The sequence below is a fragment of the Hyperolius riggenbachi genome, chromosome 12 (assembly GCF_040937935.1).
Source record: "Hyperolius riggenbachi isolate aHypRig1 chromosome 12, aHypRig1.pri, whole genome shotgun sequence".
Lineage (NCBI taxonomy): Eukaryota > Metazoa > Chordata > Amphibia > Anura > Hyperoliidae > Hyperolius > Hyperolius riggenbachi.
Window position 1 is genome coordinate 137,850,166 of NC_090657.1, and position 15,517 is coordinate 137,865,682.

At 42.3% G+C, this 15,517-nt stretch overlaps 1 protein-coding gene across 4 annotated transcripts in view; it reads left to right on the plus strand.

Moving 5' to 3' along the window:
- Positions 1–15,517, plus strand: part of PLTP (phospholipid transfer protein) — a 201,344-nt gene that overhangs the window by 119,669 nt on the left and 66,158 nt on the right. For all 4 annotated transcript variants that reach the window (XM_068263967.1, XM_068263970.1, XM_068263969.1 and 1 more), the window contains 3 exons: positions 4,415–4,539; positions 8,811–8,910; positions 12,253–12,381. In XM_068263967.1, coding sequence (XP_068120068.1) covers positions 4,428–4,539; positions 8,811–8,910; positions 12,253–12,381 — 341 coding nt within the window. In that variant the 5' untranslated portion in view covers positions 4,415–4,427. The remainder of the gene's footprint in view (positions 1–4,414; positions 4,540–8,810; positions 8,911–12,252; positions 12,382–15,517) is intronic.

Here is a 15,517-nt window from a genome sequence, read left to right on the forward strand (position 1 = left end):
TGAGATTCAAAAGGAAGGCTGTATACAGCCTGCTTGTGTATGGATGTATTATACTGTACATCAACCTACTTTCTGTTTTGGTGGCCATTTTGTTTGTTTATAAACAAACTTTTTAAAACAGTTTTTAACCACTTTTAATGCAGCGGGGAGTGGCAAAATTGTGACAGAGGGGGATAGGAGATGTCCCCTAACGCACTGGTATGTTTACTTTTGTGCGATTTTAACAATACAGATTCTCTTTAAGTAGTGGGAGTGCTTATCTGTTTACTTATCTGTTTACTTAGTGGGAGTGCTTATCTGGTGGCCTTAGCATCTTACCCTCCTTCCAGAGACCACCTTCCTCCATGTTGTTGTGGCCACATTTGTTTTGTGACCCCTGGCAGATCGCACCCTTTGCCATGGTGGTACCACTGGGGAAAGCTGTGTGGATGCAGGGAAGAGGAGGTCTCAGCAAAATTTAGATAGCAAGCCCCATTATTTATAGTTATGCCCCTGCTACATATGGTCTTGCTTTATTAGAAACAGATTTTAAAGAGAACCCGAGGTGGGATTTAATTATGTTACTGTGGCACAGAGGCTGGTTGTGCACACTAAGACCAGCCTCTGTTGCCCCATGTCCCCCCTGCACCCCGCTATACCCCCCGCAGTGCTGGCGACACGCAGCGCGTCGCCAGCACAATGTTTACCTATGCGCGGTCAGTCAGCGCCGCTCCCCCGCCTCCTCCGTATCGACGCTACCGGCCCGCATCACTTCCCTCCTATCAATGCTTAGTAGCCTTTTTAGAGATGCAGCCACTCCATAAACAGCAAGTTGTTCATACTTACATTATGTTTATGCAATGTGACTGTTCCTTATAAATGAAACAGTTATTACGTCGCAGTGCCTCCTGAATCTGAAATATCAATGGAAGTTGATGCGGAGGGGCAGTAGCGACATCATGATTGGATTGTACGCACTCCCGGGTGTCTCTTCCTTTGCTATCAATGATACTCCTGGTAGCGCATGGAGCATTTGTAGTACAGATCAGAGCAGGCCTACTCGCTGCAAAACTATGGAGAGTGGAGAGGAGAGTGCTAAGTCCCCCCAGCAGAGGTATCAGAGCCACTTGCATTACAGATGCAAGTGGCTTACCATGATTGGCTGCATTTTGAAGACAGGCTTCATGATTGGCTCAAGTGTGAGCAGAACATTTTGCAGGACATGCGCAGCACCCTCTGGGGTATCAAAGCCACTCACAGGAAGCAAGTGGCTGCCTCTGTTCAGTGAAAGCTGCAATATTTAAGGAGCCCTGGATACTGTACCAGAAATGTGTCCAGCCTGGCTATGCAGCCCTAAGGTATACTTAACTTTGTAGTTCACCAAATGTGCAAGTGCTTGTACTGTACCTCCAATGGGAGGACAGAGTTGGTCCTTTGCAGCAGATAATGTACCAGAGCATGCTGGGACAAATTCTGATACAGTAGACTTCTAATATAGTAAACCACTTTTCCTGGTCCCTTGGAGTTTACTATAACGAGATTTTATTGTATAATAAAATAATATAATACAGTTTGGAAACTTGTAAACACTCCAGAAAAGGAATCACATAAGACTAAATGTCCACCAGTATAGTTTTCTTTTTTTAATTGTGTGTGTGTGTATATAACTACAGTACATCCAACATTCTCTGAGAGATATTTTTAAGTATATATAACATGGGGGGTAAAATTCTCCTGGCTAAAATAAAAACGTACATTTGGTTTAATTGTGGTGTATGTCCACAGTCCGCACCCACCTTCTATTCTTATCCTACATGAAAGCATTAAAAAAAAAAGGTCTACAAGAAGCTTGGCGTGTGTAGAGAATTGGTGTACCCTGGGTGTAGCCAGTTCCCGCCGGGCTGCAACTGCCCAAATGTATTTTGTATTGCTATAATAACAGGGGTGTAACTAGACTATGTTAACATCTGTATGTGTGTCATGCTGCATTTTATAAACCTCACATTATACCACTGAGCCTTGGAGTGGAATTGCACCTTAGTAGACTTTGTACACCCTCATCTGCAAACTGTTATAAGAAAAACAAATGGGTGAGCGTAAAATTCATCATTTTAAATGTGGTTATTGTGCAACCATGTTTTTACAAGGGGTAACATCAGATCATAAGAGTCTAACATCTGTTAATGATACTTATTTACTGTATATAATCTGACCACATCTGCTGAATGTGCATTTGTGGAAAACGTGAGGCCAGGAGCATGGGAGGCCCAGTGCCTAGCGCTTGTTCTTGTCCTCACGTGTTGTAATGCTGGGATGACAGGAAAACAGTCTGGCTGTTATGGAACATTAAGCAGTATCTGATCAAAAGCACTGAGTCATTTCATGCTGAGCTCTAAACATCTGAGCTTAAATGGAAACTGTAAAACCTAACATGAAATGATAAATAGCATTTTGCTGGGCTCAAAGAAAACCTGAACTGAAAACTAAAAGTCAAAATAAACATACACACGTCATACTTACCTCAATCTCGTCAATCTCTTTCTCCTCTCCTGTGTCCTGTTTGTCCACGGAATTCTCCTTCCTCCATTTTAAAAATGACATTGAACCTGTAACAGTTTCCAGGTCAGCACACTGTTAAACTGTAATATCGCCCACTTGAGCCATAGGGAAACATGGACATTACCTTGCACATCAGTTGTCCTTTCAGTTATAACTGATAGAAACTGATCTATAACTGACAAAACTGATATTTCAGTTCTAACAAAAAATTTTCAGAACTAGAAAGAATAGATAGAAGAAAATGGTGAGCTTCTGAGAGGGACTGACGGCGAGGTAACTATTTAATATTAATTTGCAGGTACATCATATGTTTATTTTAAATAATTTGACGCAGTTCTGGTTCACCTTAAATTTTAAATAGATTAAATTTAACAAATTGGGAAATTATACCTTGCTTGCTCCCAACTGCTCCATTGTGTATTAACATCCTCCTTAGCAGGCTACTATATAAGGGGGATGTTAAACTGAATTTTTGGCAGTTTTTTTAGCATATCTAGTTTATTTACGAAGGCTGGGTTTATACTGGCAACTAATAACAACTGATACATTTTAAGTGAATCAGTTGTTCGACAGTTGCTGTTTGTTTTCATTTCCTTTCATCTGTTGTTATTGGGTCCACAATGCACACAAAAAAGCTGCAAGCAGTTGTGAAAAAGCTTTCAGTTGTACAGCATAGATGTAAACTTACCCATAGGGAAACATGGAAAACTCCTTTACCTCAGTTATGCATCAGTTGTGCATTGCGTCATAGCTGACAGCAACTGACTCAGTGTAACCCAGCCCTTAGGCCAGGTTCACACTGTGTTTTAAAGCCAAACTGATCTGGTAAAGTGATTCCGGTCTACACTTCACTGGATCTGTATGGTTTGGTCCACACTGGCAAACGGATCTGTGAAAATGGATCAGATCACCAGTCGATCAGATCAGTTTTCACTCTGTTGCCACTCCGGTCTTCCCCAGGCTTCCGTCTCTTCCCCTTGCGTCACATGACTACCAGGAAGCGTGGTAGTCACAATACGGGTCGTGAAACACAAGAGGAAGAGACGGAAGCCTGGGTAAGAAACCCTCCCTCTCTCCCTTCCTCCCTCCCTATCAAGAGTCTATCATCCCCAGTCTCCACATCCCCCCTAGACCCCCTCCCCGAGTGGAGGGTTCTACACATCCCACTAGACCCCCACCCCCAGTGGATTTTGGTCCTAGAATGGTCCGTTTTTCACTAGTGTGAAGAAACGTTCTGTTCTCTCATTGCTCCAAATGCAGTGCTTTAGCTTCCATTTCTGGTCCACTGGGGTGAGTGGTCCGGAAAATTTGGTACTGCAGCAAAGTTGCATTCCGTTCAGCGGAACGTACATAATGGATCCATACGAACGGATGCATGTGAACGGTTCCATAGGTTAACATTGGATCCATTTGCATCTGTTCCGTTTGTACAGTATCTATTCCGTTACGCTTATGGTCTGCTTTTTAACGCTAATGTGAACCGGGCCTTACTGTGGTTAGTAGAAATAAACTATAAATTCTCTTAACATGCAAATTTCCACTAGCCAACAGGTAAAGGCTATGATTGGCTTAATTTCATTCCCTCCCTGTCGGTGAAGATATTAGATGTTTTGCAGATCACTAACAATTGTCACGGTTTTGGCAACAGAAGAGTTTGGTTTACAAGTCACCAAACTGGTGAATGATGACAGAGCCTTCTTCTTTTCTTTTCAGTTATCTTTTCTTTACTACACTGCAACCTTTCTTTAAAGTTAACCCAAGGTGAGACTGATTATTAACATGATTAAGGGATTTACTCTTATTCCATTGACATCCTACACTGTATAATTTGCTCCAAAGGTGCCAATATCCTTTCCTGTGTGTTCATATCTTTCAGTCTGTACAGAAGAATGGCTGTGACAGTGTACCTACTTTTACTGCTTCTGCCATTGGTGACATCAAAATCATCCACCCCAAACCCAGGCTGCAGGATACGAATCACCTCAAAGGGACTGCAGTTTGGTGAGTAGGAGCTGAACAGTTGCAAAGTTTTGGTTGCCGTCTATGCTCTTCAACTGTACATACACAGCGATCATCGATCTATTCATCCGAAATCAATTACATCTCCAAATTATACTCAACTTACCGATTACCAACTGTTCAGTGCATATCAAACTTCACTTGAGGCCCCCGCACACTGCAAATCCGATTTGCGATTCCGATTTTCCCTGGATGCCCTCAAAAGAAAAATCACAGAAAAAACGCAGCATGCAGTACCGATTAAAAATCGCAAATCGAAATTGCATGTAATATCGTGTCAAAATCGCAAATCGGAATCGCATGTAGTGTTCAAGAGGCCTTATTACGTAGCAGGATTTTTTTTTAATTGTATAGGGAAGGGATTGGTCTGAACTCCTGTCAGGTTTTATCAGGGCCTGAGCAGTTAAACATCAATGTTAGAGATGCTGAAAAGCGGACAGAAGCGATGCAACTGCGTCAGTGGGCTTAGGCCCTTATTGGTCATGACTCTTTGGGGAATATTCCTTCTACCACCACCTTGTTACCTGAATGCAGACAAGACCCTGAAGCAACTTTAAAAAAAGGACTTAGATACTTACCTAAGAAGAGGAAAGGCTCTAAGATCGATAGAGCCTTCTCGTTCCACCGCTGTCCCCTGATGAATTTATTTGACCAGCTCAGTCGAATATCTCATTGGGACACCTTTTGCAGGCTTCAGAAGTACTCGCATCCCCGAGTATTTCTGAAGACAAGTGGATCTACACTGCCCACGTGTGAGTTCTGGCTCACGCATACATAGAATGGATGTACCGGTCTCTGGAACAACTCGGGGATGTGAGCGCCCTCAAAAGCTTACCGAGGAGTCTTGAAGGAATAGTGGACAGTGGTGGAGCATGAGCATAGAAAGAGGACCAGGAAGGTCTTGTGGGATGCAGAGCATTCCCTGTTCTTAGGTAAGTAACTACCAGTAAGTCTTTTTTTTTATTATTATTTTTTTTTACATCGTTTCCGGTTTCCAAACAATGGTAAGAAACCTATGAGACAGTATTGTTCAGACAATGGAACCCCAAACTTATCTGCTCAGCTGACATTGCTCAGCTGTGCTGGGCAGTACCAAGCTGCAGGGGGGATAAGGTGGTAAAAAGGCAACTATTGCATGCTGAGATAAGCATGTGTATTTATATTAATAATTGAGAATAGGGTTTTTCTTGCAATCCTTACTTTTGCTTTAAAGGGGTTCTTTCGCGAAAAAAGTAGGCAGTTAAAAAACGTGACAGATGACAGGTTTTGGGCCAGTCCATCTTTTTAAGGGGGATTCTCAGGGCTTTCTTTGTTTTCAACAGCATTTCCTGAACAACAGTTTAACTGCCAAAATAGCAAGATACCAGCCGGCCTCCCTAATCACTTGCACACTATTATGTCAGTTAAATTTTGCAACTGTTGTTCAGGAAATGCTGTTGAAAACAAAGAAAAGCCCTGAGAATAACCCTTAAGCTGGCCACTAACTGTCCAATTTCTAGCGAAAAATCGTTTGAGCGATCAGAAATTCTGATCGGACGAAAAATCGTTCACTACACCATCAAATAACCAATCATTGCTTCCTATCTATTACGACCACCAAGAAAATCCAAATTTTCATTCGACGAAAATTCATTCGGACGACATTTTTTTCACTCGTTCATAATCGATTGTGTCCACCAATGGAGATTATTTACAACAAATCCGATCAGAATTTCTGATCGCTCGAACGATTTTTCACTAGAAATTGGACAGTTAGTGGCCAGCTTAAAAAAGATGGACTGGCCCAAAACCTGTCATCTGTCACATTTTTTAACTGCCTACTTTTTTCGCGAAAGAACTCCTTTAAAGGACCACTATTGCAAACAAAGTAGGCAGTTAAAATCTGACAGAACCGACAGGTTTTGGTCCAGTCCATTTCCTCATGGGGGTTCTGAGGGTTTTCTTTGTGTTCAACAGCATTTCCTGAAAAGCAGTTTAACTGCCAAAATAGTAAGATACCAGCCAGCCTCCCTAATCACTTGCACACTATTTTGTCAGTTAGACTTTGCAACTGCTGCTCAGGAAATGCTGTTGAAAACAAAGAAAACCCTCAGAACCCCCATGAGGAAATGGACTGGGCCAAAACTTGTCGGTTCTATCAGATTTTAACTGCCTAATTTTTCGCGATAGTGGTCCTTTAAGGGATACAAATCCAGGCTTGTGTATTAGACTTTCTCACTGGCAACTATTCTCGCACTTTATGATTATTGTGTTTCTAAACATGAGTAATTGCCTAGTGATCTTTTTGCACACCTTTCCAAAAGTGTTTAACAATCACATTAAAGTTTCACAACCACTCAGGTATCAGAAAGAGAATAAACCATGTATAGATGAAGTCTGACTCAGTCCATCACAGAAAGACTATAAAAATTTATAGTGTTCGGTTACTAAGCTTAGCTATACATCCAGAATAGAAAAAATGGAAAGCATGCTAGCTCATACCAGGACTGTAATTATATATTGGCAGTGTAGCTGCTAAATAGCTAGCACTCTTAACTTGCAACCATAGAATTCCAGGTTTCAATCTCAGCCAGGACCTATTTGAATGGGATTTCAAAGTTCACTCTGTGTTTGCATGGGTTTCCTTGCTGCATTCCTGTTTAATTTTATATCCACAAAATGTACTGGTAGGTCCAAAACTAGACTATGGCAAGGATATAGACTATGACTATGAATACATGAGATTGTGAACTCTCCCAAGGCAAAGTTAGTTGATAAGAACTGTTCAGTGTATTCTGTGCAACAGAGTACAGGGCAGCAGAATAAGATGATCTTGCTATTCTACTTGCCAGTTCAGTCATGTTAAATGATCACTTCCTGCACTGATTTTTCAAAGTGGATCACATTTAAGAGGCAAGTTACCTAATAAATCTTTAAGTTCCTGATGAACTGATTTTTTAGGTGTTTATGCCTTTAATGGCGACGACGGGGCCAGCTTTACATCTAAAGAGCCTGTAGTCACAGAAGACCCACCACCGAAAAAATATGATCAAATAAAACTATATATATAAATATATATATAAAGACCCACCACAGAAAAAATATGATCAAATAAAACTATATATATATATATATATATATATATATATAAAATCTGATATGTGTGTGTGTGTGTGTGTGTATGTATGTATGTGCCGCCATCACTCGAAAATGCCTTGACCACACACACACACACACACACCTGGGTTGCCATTCGCACAGTAATAAAGCCAGAGTCCCCAAGCTTGGCACAGTTGGTCAGTGTCACTTGGTGACCGTGACAAAAAATTCAGTGAAAGTGGGCAGTCATATTTTAGCCACTTGTCACTTGGTGACTGAGATTAATGTTCAGGAAAGAGGGTGGAGCCTACAACAGCCAATTAAAATTTACCTATTTGTTTTCAAGGGGAATATTTAAATTGCTGCCATTCTTACACTGCTTATGGCATAGGCCTCAAACCTGCTACAGCCGGTCATTGGGTGACTGAGGTTCCAATTCACTAAGGTGGGGTGGAGCCACAAACAGCCAATCAGATTTCTTTGCTGGATAAACTGCTTTCATCCACACATTTTTTTATACAAGGAACCGTGACTGTGTGTCACGGTTACAAAAAATGTGCAGAGCCAAAAACACATTTGACTGTGAAAATGTAATCTGCACCATTCTTACACTGCTAATGGCAGGGTTCTTAAACTTCGCACAGTTGGTTTTCAAGGGGAATATTTAAACTGTTGCCATTCTTACACTGTTAATAGCAGAAGCCTCAAGCCTGATACAGTTGATCATTGGGCGACTGGGGTTCAAATTCAGAAAAGGGGCGGAGCTACAAACAGCCAAACAGACTTGTTTCATTTCTATGGGAAAATGTAAATTATTAATGCCAATGAACCCGAAAGCTCACAAACTTGGTCATTGAGTGTCTGTGTGTTAAAGTCAGAAAAAGTGGCGGAGCCAACAACAGCCAAATTCATACCCGGGCAGCTCCAGGTCTTCCGCTAGTACATTATAAAGAGGAAGAGGTATTACACGTGAAGCCAAAAGAGCAAATCATTTTGTTCAGTTAGGTTTTGTTATTTTAAAAAACCTCTGAATTAGGAGACAAAATAGCAGCCAGACAGCAGCAGGGAGTAGAAGGGAGATGGCCCTGGGTATGGATTTTCAAATGTTTGAAACACAGAATGAACTGTATTACCTTTTTACAAGCAGAGAGTGACTAAGTGATTATTTTGCCCAGTGAAACAGGAGGGTCTGAATTTTGTGGAACAAGAGTTGGAAAATATCACGATACCAGATTTGAATGGCACTGAAGGAAGATTCACTTACAGCATCAACAAGTGAGTTATGTATCCTTACTTATCAAGTGTTCTGACTATACTGAAGTCAAAGGGGTCCGTCCAAGCTCCTTTCGTCAAAAGTGTTCAGGATAGAACGCTCTAGTTTCGGGTTCCGCAACTCTACTCATTGAGAACCAGAACAAGTACACATTTTTAGTATAGCTGTAATCAATACATGAATGAGGTAACCTGTGGTTCTCTAACAGGGCTGGTTGTAGACATTTTGCCGCCTGAAGCAGTACATTGTGAGGACTCCACCCCCCCCCCCCCTTCCACCGATGTGTGTGTGTGTGTGCGCAAAGCCGGACCGGAGAGGAGAGACACATCAGGCTATGCATTGCAGACACTACACTTACCTCCCTCTGCTTCCTCTTCCTCCAAGACCACAAATCCTCCCTGCTGGCATCCTGGCTCTGATCCCCAAGATGCTGAATATGTGCTGTACTGGCCTGCATCACTTACCCCCTCTCAGCAGATTAGCGATGGGATCACCAGCCATACGTGAAGTCTTGCTTCTTCTTTGACTACATTAGCATTTCAGGTGACCCAGCTGCTCGTAACATGTCATATGAGGCACTACTGTAGCCATAGAAACAAGACGCTGGAAGGGCGGATGGAGATCCCATTGCTGGAACGCTGAGAGTAGGTGAGTGAAGCGGCGCCGTGCATCTAGGGAGGAGGGGGAGACGGGGAGTGTGATCTTCGTTGCTTATTGAAAGAACTGCTACTGTTCCCCAAGGAATACGACTCAGTTTGTGTGTTAAAACCCTGGCATTGATGCAGCCTTGGAGAACTGGATTTAATATGAGGCTCCCTGGCCACAGGAATGCACCAACAAATAAATAAAAGATCCCCAACTCAACTTACTTATTAGTGGAAAACAGAGGATGTAGCTTTGCCAGGTATGCCTTGGAAATCAGCAACTTATTGCACAAAGTGTAAAATAAGACACATTTATTCCTGCTGGCACACATCAGCCTTAACATTTATAACCAGATTTTCTGAGTTAGTTTTGCTGGGAATACGGCTAACATACCTCAGACTAGTAATCTTGCTTAAAAGATTACCATGGATACAAATGTAATTACAGTTATCAATCTGCCCCCCCCCCCCCCCCCGAGTGCTCGCTCATAGCAAGTGTCACTACTCCCTCCCTCCCCTGCATAGACTGATTGGGGCAGTGCAGCTGGGACATAGGAGACTAGGCTTCACCATATGTTCAGGATATGTGGGAGACTCTGTGAGCAGCAGCTCTTGTCATTAACCACCCTGGCGTTCTGATTAAATCGCCAGGGTGGCTGCGGGAGGGTTTTTTTTAAATAAAAAAAAAACTATTTCATGCAGCAAACTGAAAGTTGGCTGCATGAAAGCCCACTAGAGGGCGCTCCGGAGGCGATCTTCCGATCGCCTCCGGCGCCCATAATAAACAAGGAAGGCCGCAATGAGCGGCCTTCCTTGTTTTGCTTATATCGTCGCCATAGCGACGAGCGGAGTGACGTCATCGACGTCAGCCGACGTCCTGACGTCAGCCGCCTCCGATCCAGCCCTTAGCGCTGGCCGGAACTTTTTGTTCCGGCTGCGCAGGGCTCAGGCGGCTAGGGGGGCCCTCTTTCGCCGCTGCTCGCGGCGAATCGCCGCAGAGCGGCGGCGATCAGGCAGCACACGCGGCTGGCAAAGTGCCGGCTGCGTGTGCTGCACTTTATTTGATAAAAATCGGCCCAGCAGGGCCTGAGCGGCGACCTCCGGCGGTGTTGGACGAGCTGAGCTCGTCCAGACCGCTCAGGTGGTTAAGGATCACTCTGATGGGCAGATGGGTAGCTATTTCATTTATAAAGGGCCATCACACCAAAACACAGTTAGAAATTTGTATTGAGATCATACATATAGCACATCAAACATCAAAAGTCAAAGTAAAAAGTACACAGCAGTGTAAACAGCTGATGGAACTCTGACACATACAAAAAGTCAACACAATAATCATTCAGCTAGAGCAACAATTGACTGGATGAGAAATCAGCATAGGAATATCACATCACAATATGGCAATGCAGAGGCAGCCGAGAGCAACGGCAATCAGCAGCAGAGTGAGTACATTTTGAGAATGTATTAGGCTCAACACACACCATACAATCTTGGTTGTTCAATCTTACCACTTTCATGTAGTATAAGAGCTTATCTTATCAATTATTCAAGGTATTTTCAATCTGTTGGCCCTTAAACTACATAGATTTGGTAAATCTGTACAACCGAGATTGTATGGTGTGTGTTGAACTTATCCCTGACAGCACCGTTTCATATTTGCATCCTTTGTCAGAGGGGTTTGGAGAGCGTGGCTCCCTTCAGGCTGCTGCAGTTGTAGTCCATAGTGTCCAAGTTTAAATACACATCCTAAGCTAACAGGTCAGCACTGGACACCGGGGCCGGTCCTAATGATGTATATTATGTCATGCGGCTTACACCGCATTGTCAGGATGTCACCGGATTTGGCAATAGTCATGTGGGGAACAGCCTGCCATCCCCATTATAGCCACCATGCCTGTACATTATGGCCACTGCCAACCAGGAACTGTATTATATGACAAAATTAGCAATGAGCAACATTGTGGATTCCAGTGGGCGGGGCTTTGATTCAAGCAGTGGTGTCCAGTGGGAATTTTTGATACATACTGTAAATCTATACGAAACAACGTTTGATCTTTCTCTGCTGGTTCTCTGCTCCTCATCTTGGATGTGTCCCATAACTGGTGGTTTTCAATAAATCCCAACCAGGTTTGCAAGATGTTTGCCACATACTCTGCAGTTCAGAAAAATCCTAGTAAATCTGATCATAAACCTTTGCATGTTAAATTCTCACCCCTGTCTTTGTCTGACCCCTGATCAACTCATGTTGGATCACATTTGAAATACTTTGTCACTGTTCCAGACACTGGCCTCTCCCTGCATCGCAGTCTGTCACTGCTATAGGCTGCAGTTTTCTCATTACAGATTCCCGACCCGAAAGTGTGGACAGCAGGATGATGCAATCCTTGCAGAAGACGTTCTGTCAACCAGCCACTTCTGGTCCAGTTATCATTTTTTTAAGAAAAGTTTTTTTTAGCTACAGAGGACTCAATTCACACAAAAAGATGATTTCAACATTGTGATTAACTATTAGCTGATATTTTATATCTATGCCTGGCAATGGGCTTTACATTTCTGGTAAAAGACAAGGCTGGAAACGGATTCATATGGAAATGTGGGGAGAAGCAAATCCCAGCATATTTAAATTTGGTTCATATGCATAAAGTCACAGGCCTATCACATTATTTACTAATATTTGTTTTTCATACTGATTTCTTACAGTGTTCATGTCACACGTCTGCAGCTCTCCCAGTCTGAGCTGTTATTTCAGCCAAACAGGCAACTGGTGCTGGATATTAATAATGCATCCATCGGCCTTAACTTCCAGAGGAAGCTGCTCTACTGGCTCTTGTAAGTATTTTTCTCATCTAGCTGTATTCTAATGTGTAAAAAAAAAAAAAATCAAAGCCAGGAAACTATAGTCCTGTAAGCATAACATCAGTTGTGTGTAAATCGTTTGAATGTATCCTAAGGGATGCTATACAAAATGATGTAGCACAGAATAATATTATTTCAGTTCGACAGCATGGTTTTACTAAGGACAGGTCCTGTCTCACCCAGAGCAGGATCATCCACCAGTCAACCTAGGCGGGTGCTTGGGGCCTAGTGGGTGTCAAGGGGCCCACTTGCTACCTTCTTTGACCTCTCTTCACTTCAGCTTACCAAAAGGACCACAAGGAGGCGCCAAATCAGCTGCGTTGCCTAAGACTTTATCTTAATCCATCTCTGGTATCACTAACATGCTCAGCTTCTTTGAAGAGGTGAATTTAGATCTAGATGTAGTGTACTTACATAGTTATTTGGGTTGAAAAAAGACATACGGCCATCGAGTTCAACCAAAGAACAAAGTACAACACCCGCCTGCTCCCTCACATATCCCTGTTGATCCAGAGGAAGGCGAAAAACCCTTACAAGGCATTGTCCAATTAGCCCCAGAAGGGAAAAAATTCCTTCCCGACTCCAGATGGCAATCAGATAAAATCCCTGGATCAACATCATTGGGCATTACCTAGTAATTGTAGCCATGGATGTCTTTCAATGCAAGGAAAGCATCTAAGCCCCCTTTAAATGCAGATATAGAATTTGCCATAACTACTTCCTGTGGCAATGCATTTCACATCTTAATCACTCTTACCGTAAAGAACCCTTTCCTAAATAAATGGCTAAAACGTTTTTCCTCTATGCGGAGATCATGTCCTCTAGTCCTTTGAGAAGGGACTAAGAACTTTGCAAAGGCTTTTGACTCTGTTCCTGGTGCAAAAGCTGAGGATACAGGGACTAGGAGAAAATGTGTGTATGTGGATAGAGATCTGGTTAAAGGGAATGTCCAAGCAAAATAAAAAAAAAAATGTACGCATTGAACCAGTAACGCGTAAAAATGTATGTGTTAATGTTCCTGCACTAGCGGGAATGCGTAAAAATGTACGCAATGCGGCCCGCCAACCTCCGAGGTCGGCAAGCTGCCAGCGGGGGTTTGGAGCAGCAGTGAGCGACTACATGGGCACAGGATGGCTGCATGGGGCTGGTAGAAGCCCCAGGTAAGTGAAACTCATTTTTTTATTTTGCTTGAACCTTCCCTTTAAGTAATAGAAGACAAAGGGTGGTAAATGGAACATACTCAACATGGGAAACTGTAAGCAGTTGGGTACCGCAGGGGTCAGTACTTGGTCCAATTCTTTTCAATGTATTTATTAATGATCTACTAGACAGAATACAGAGTACTGTAGCCATCATTGCAGATCATACAAAATTATGCAGAATTATCAACACCAAGACGGATAGTGACATATTACAACAGGACGTTGACAACATAGCCATATTGGCAGGCTCGTGGCAGATGAAATTTAATTTGCACTATTATCCTCAGCGCTGAATAGCCAAACATCAAATGGTGATAGCTGCAGTCATCTCATGCTCCAACAGACTGACAGGTGAACGTCGCCAAATGAACACATCAATTCACTGTTAGTGCATACTAAAATGCATTAAAATGTATTAAAAATCCAAATAAAAACCACAAAGGTACTTACATCGAGGGCCCTTATTACAAGGGATCCATCACTTTAAAAAAGCATATAATGCGCATCCAGTGCTTATATCGATCAGATCAGTTGTAGAGTGTTGCCCAGTCTCCACAGTTCTACCGGTTTTGGCTTTGCGCTGTCCTCAAGAGCAGATCTGAATTTTGGTGACCTTGACAGCTATTGGCACAGCCAGTGGGTATTAAGGACAGCGCTGCATGGTTTCAAAAGAAGATGAAATTTAATGTTGATTAATGTAAAGTCATGCACTTTGGACGTACCAATGGTAGATCATCATATACAATACATGGCATACAGCCGGGGACATCAGACTGGAGAAGGACTTAGGAATACTTGTTGATAACAAGTTAGGTAATCGTATACAATGCCAAACAGTGGAAATAATATCTCCAGATGCTAGTATACTACTCCCTTTGTATAAATCACTTGTGAGGCCACATCTGAAGTATGGAATACAGTTTTGGGCACCACACTATAGAAAGGACATTGACCTTCTGAATCGGGTACAAAGACAGGCAACTAAATTAATCAGAGGAATGGAAGATCTCACTTACCAAAAAAGGTTTGACAAACTGGGCTTATTTAGCTTGGAAAAAAGGAGACTGGAAGGTGACCTGATTAACATGTAAAACATACATCAGATGGCAATACAAAAGCTTGGCAGATGAGCTTTTTATCTATTGGGTTGTACAACAGACAAGGGGACATGATTTGCGTATGGAGGAAAAAAGTATTTGCGTCTATTTAGAAAGGGCTCCTTCACAGTGAGAGTCTGGAACACCTTACCTCAGGAAGTAGTTATGGCAAACTATGTTTCTACATTTAAAGAGGGTTTGGATGCTTTCCCTGCATTGAAGGGTATCCACGACTATAATTATTAGTTAATTCCCGGAAGAGTTGATCTAGGGATTTATCTGACTGCCATCTGGAGTCAGGAAGGAATGTTTCCCTTTTAAGGCTGATTGGCCCAGGCCCTGTATGGTTTTTCTGCTTCCCCTGGATCAACTGGGATATGTGCAGGCTCCGGTTGTTTTTTTTTGTTAGTTTTTTTTTTTTATTTATTCTTATTTTATTTATTTATTTATTTTTTTCTGGTTGGACTTGAAGGACGGATATCTTTTTTCAACCAAACCATGTAGCTAAGTGTATATATTATGCTATATATACGTATGTATATAATATCTATATATAGCAATTTGGAGCAGGATAGTCTGTCACAAGAATAATGCAGAGGTTAGCAAATATAAACTCACCTTACAGGCAAAGCTGATTGTTGCTGCAGACATTAAATAGTTATCTGTGTCTCTGCTACGCTCCTGTCAGAAGTTTGTATATACTATAAAGACACAGCAGGGTCAAACACTAACGGCTCATTTCTACAGGCATTTGAACTGTGGGCTCAGTAAGCAGTTACCAGGGAGCAACAAGCAGTTGTGAGATGTGAG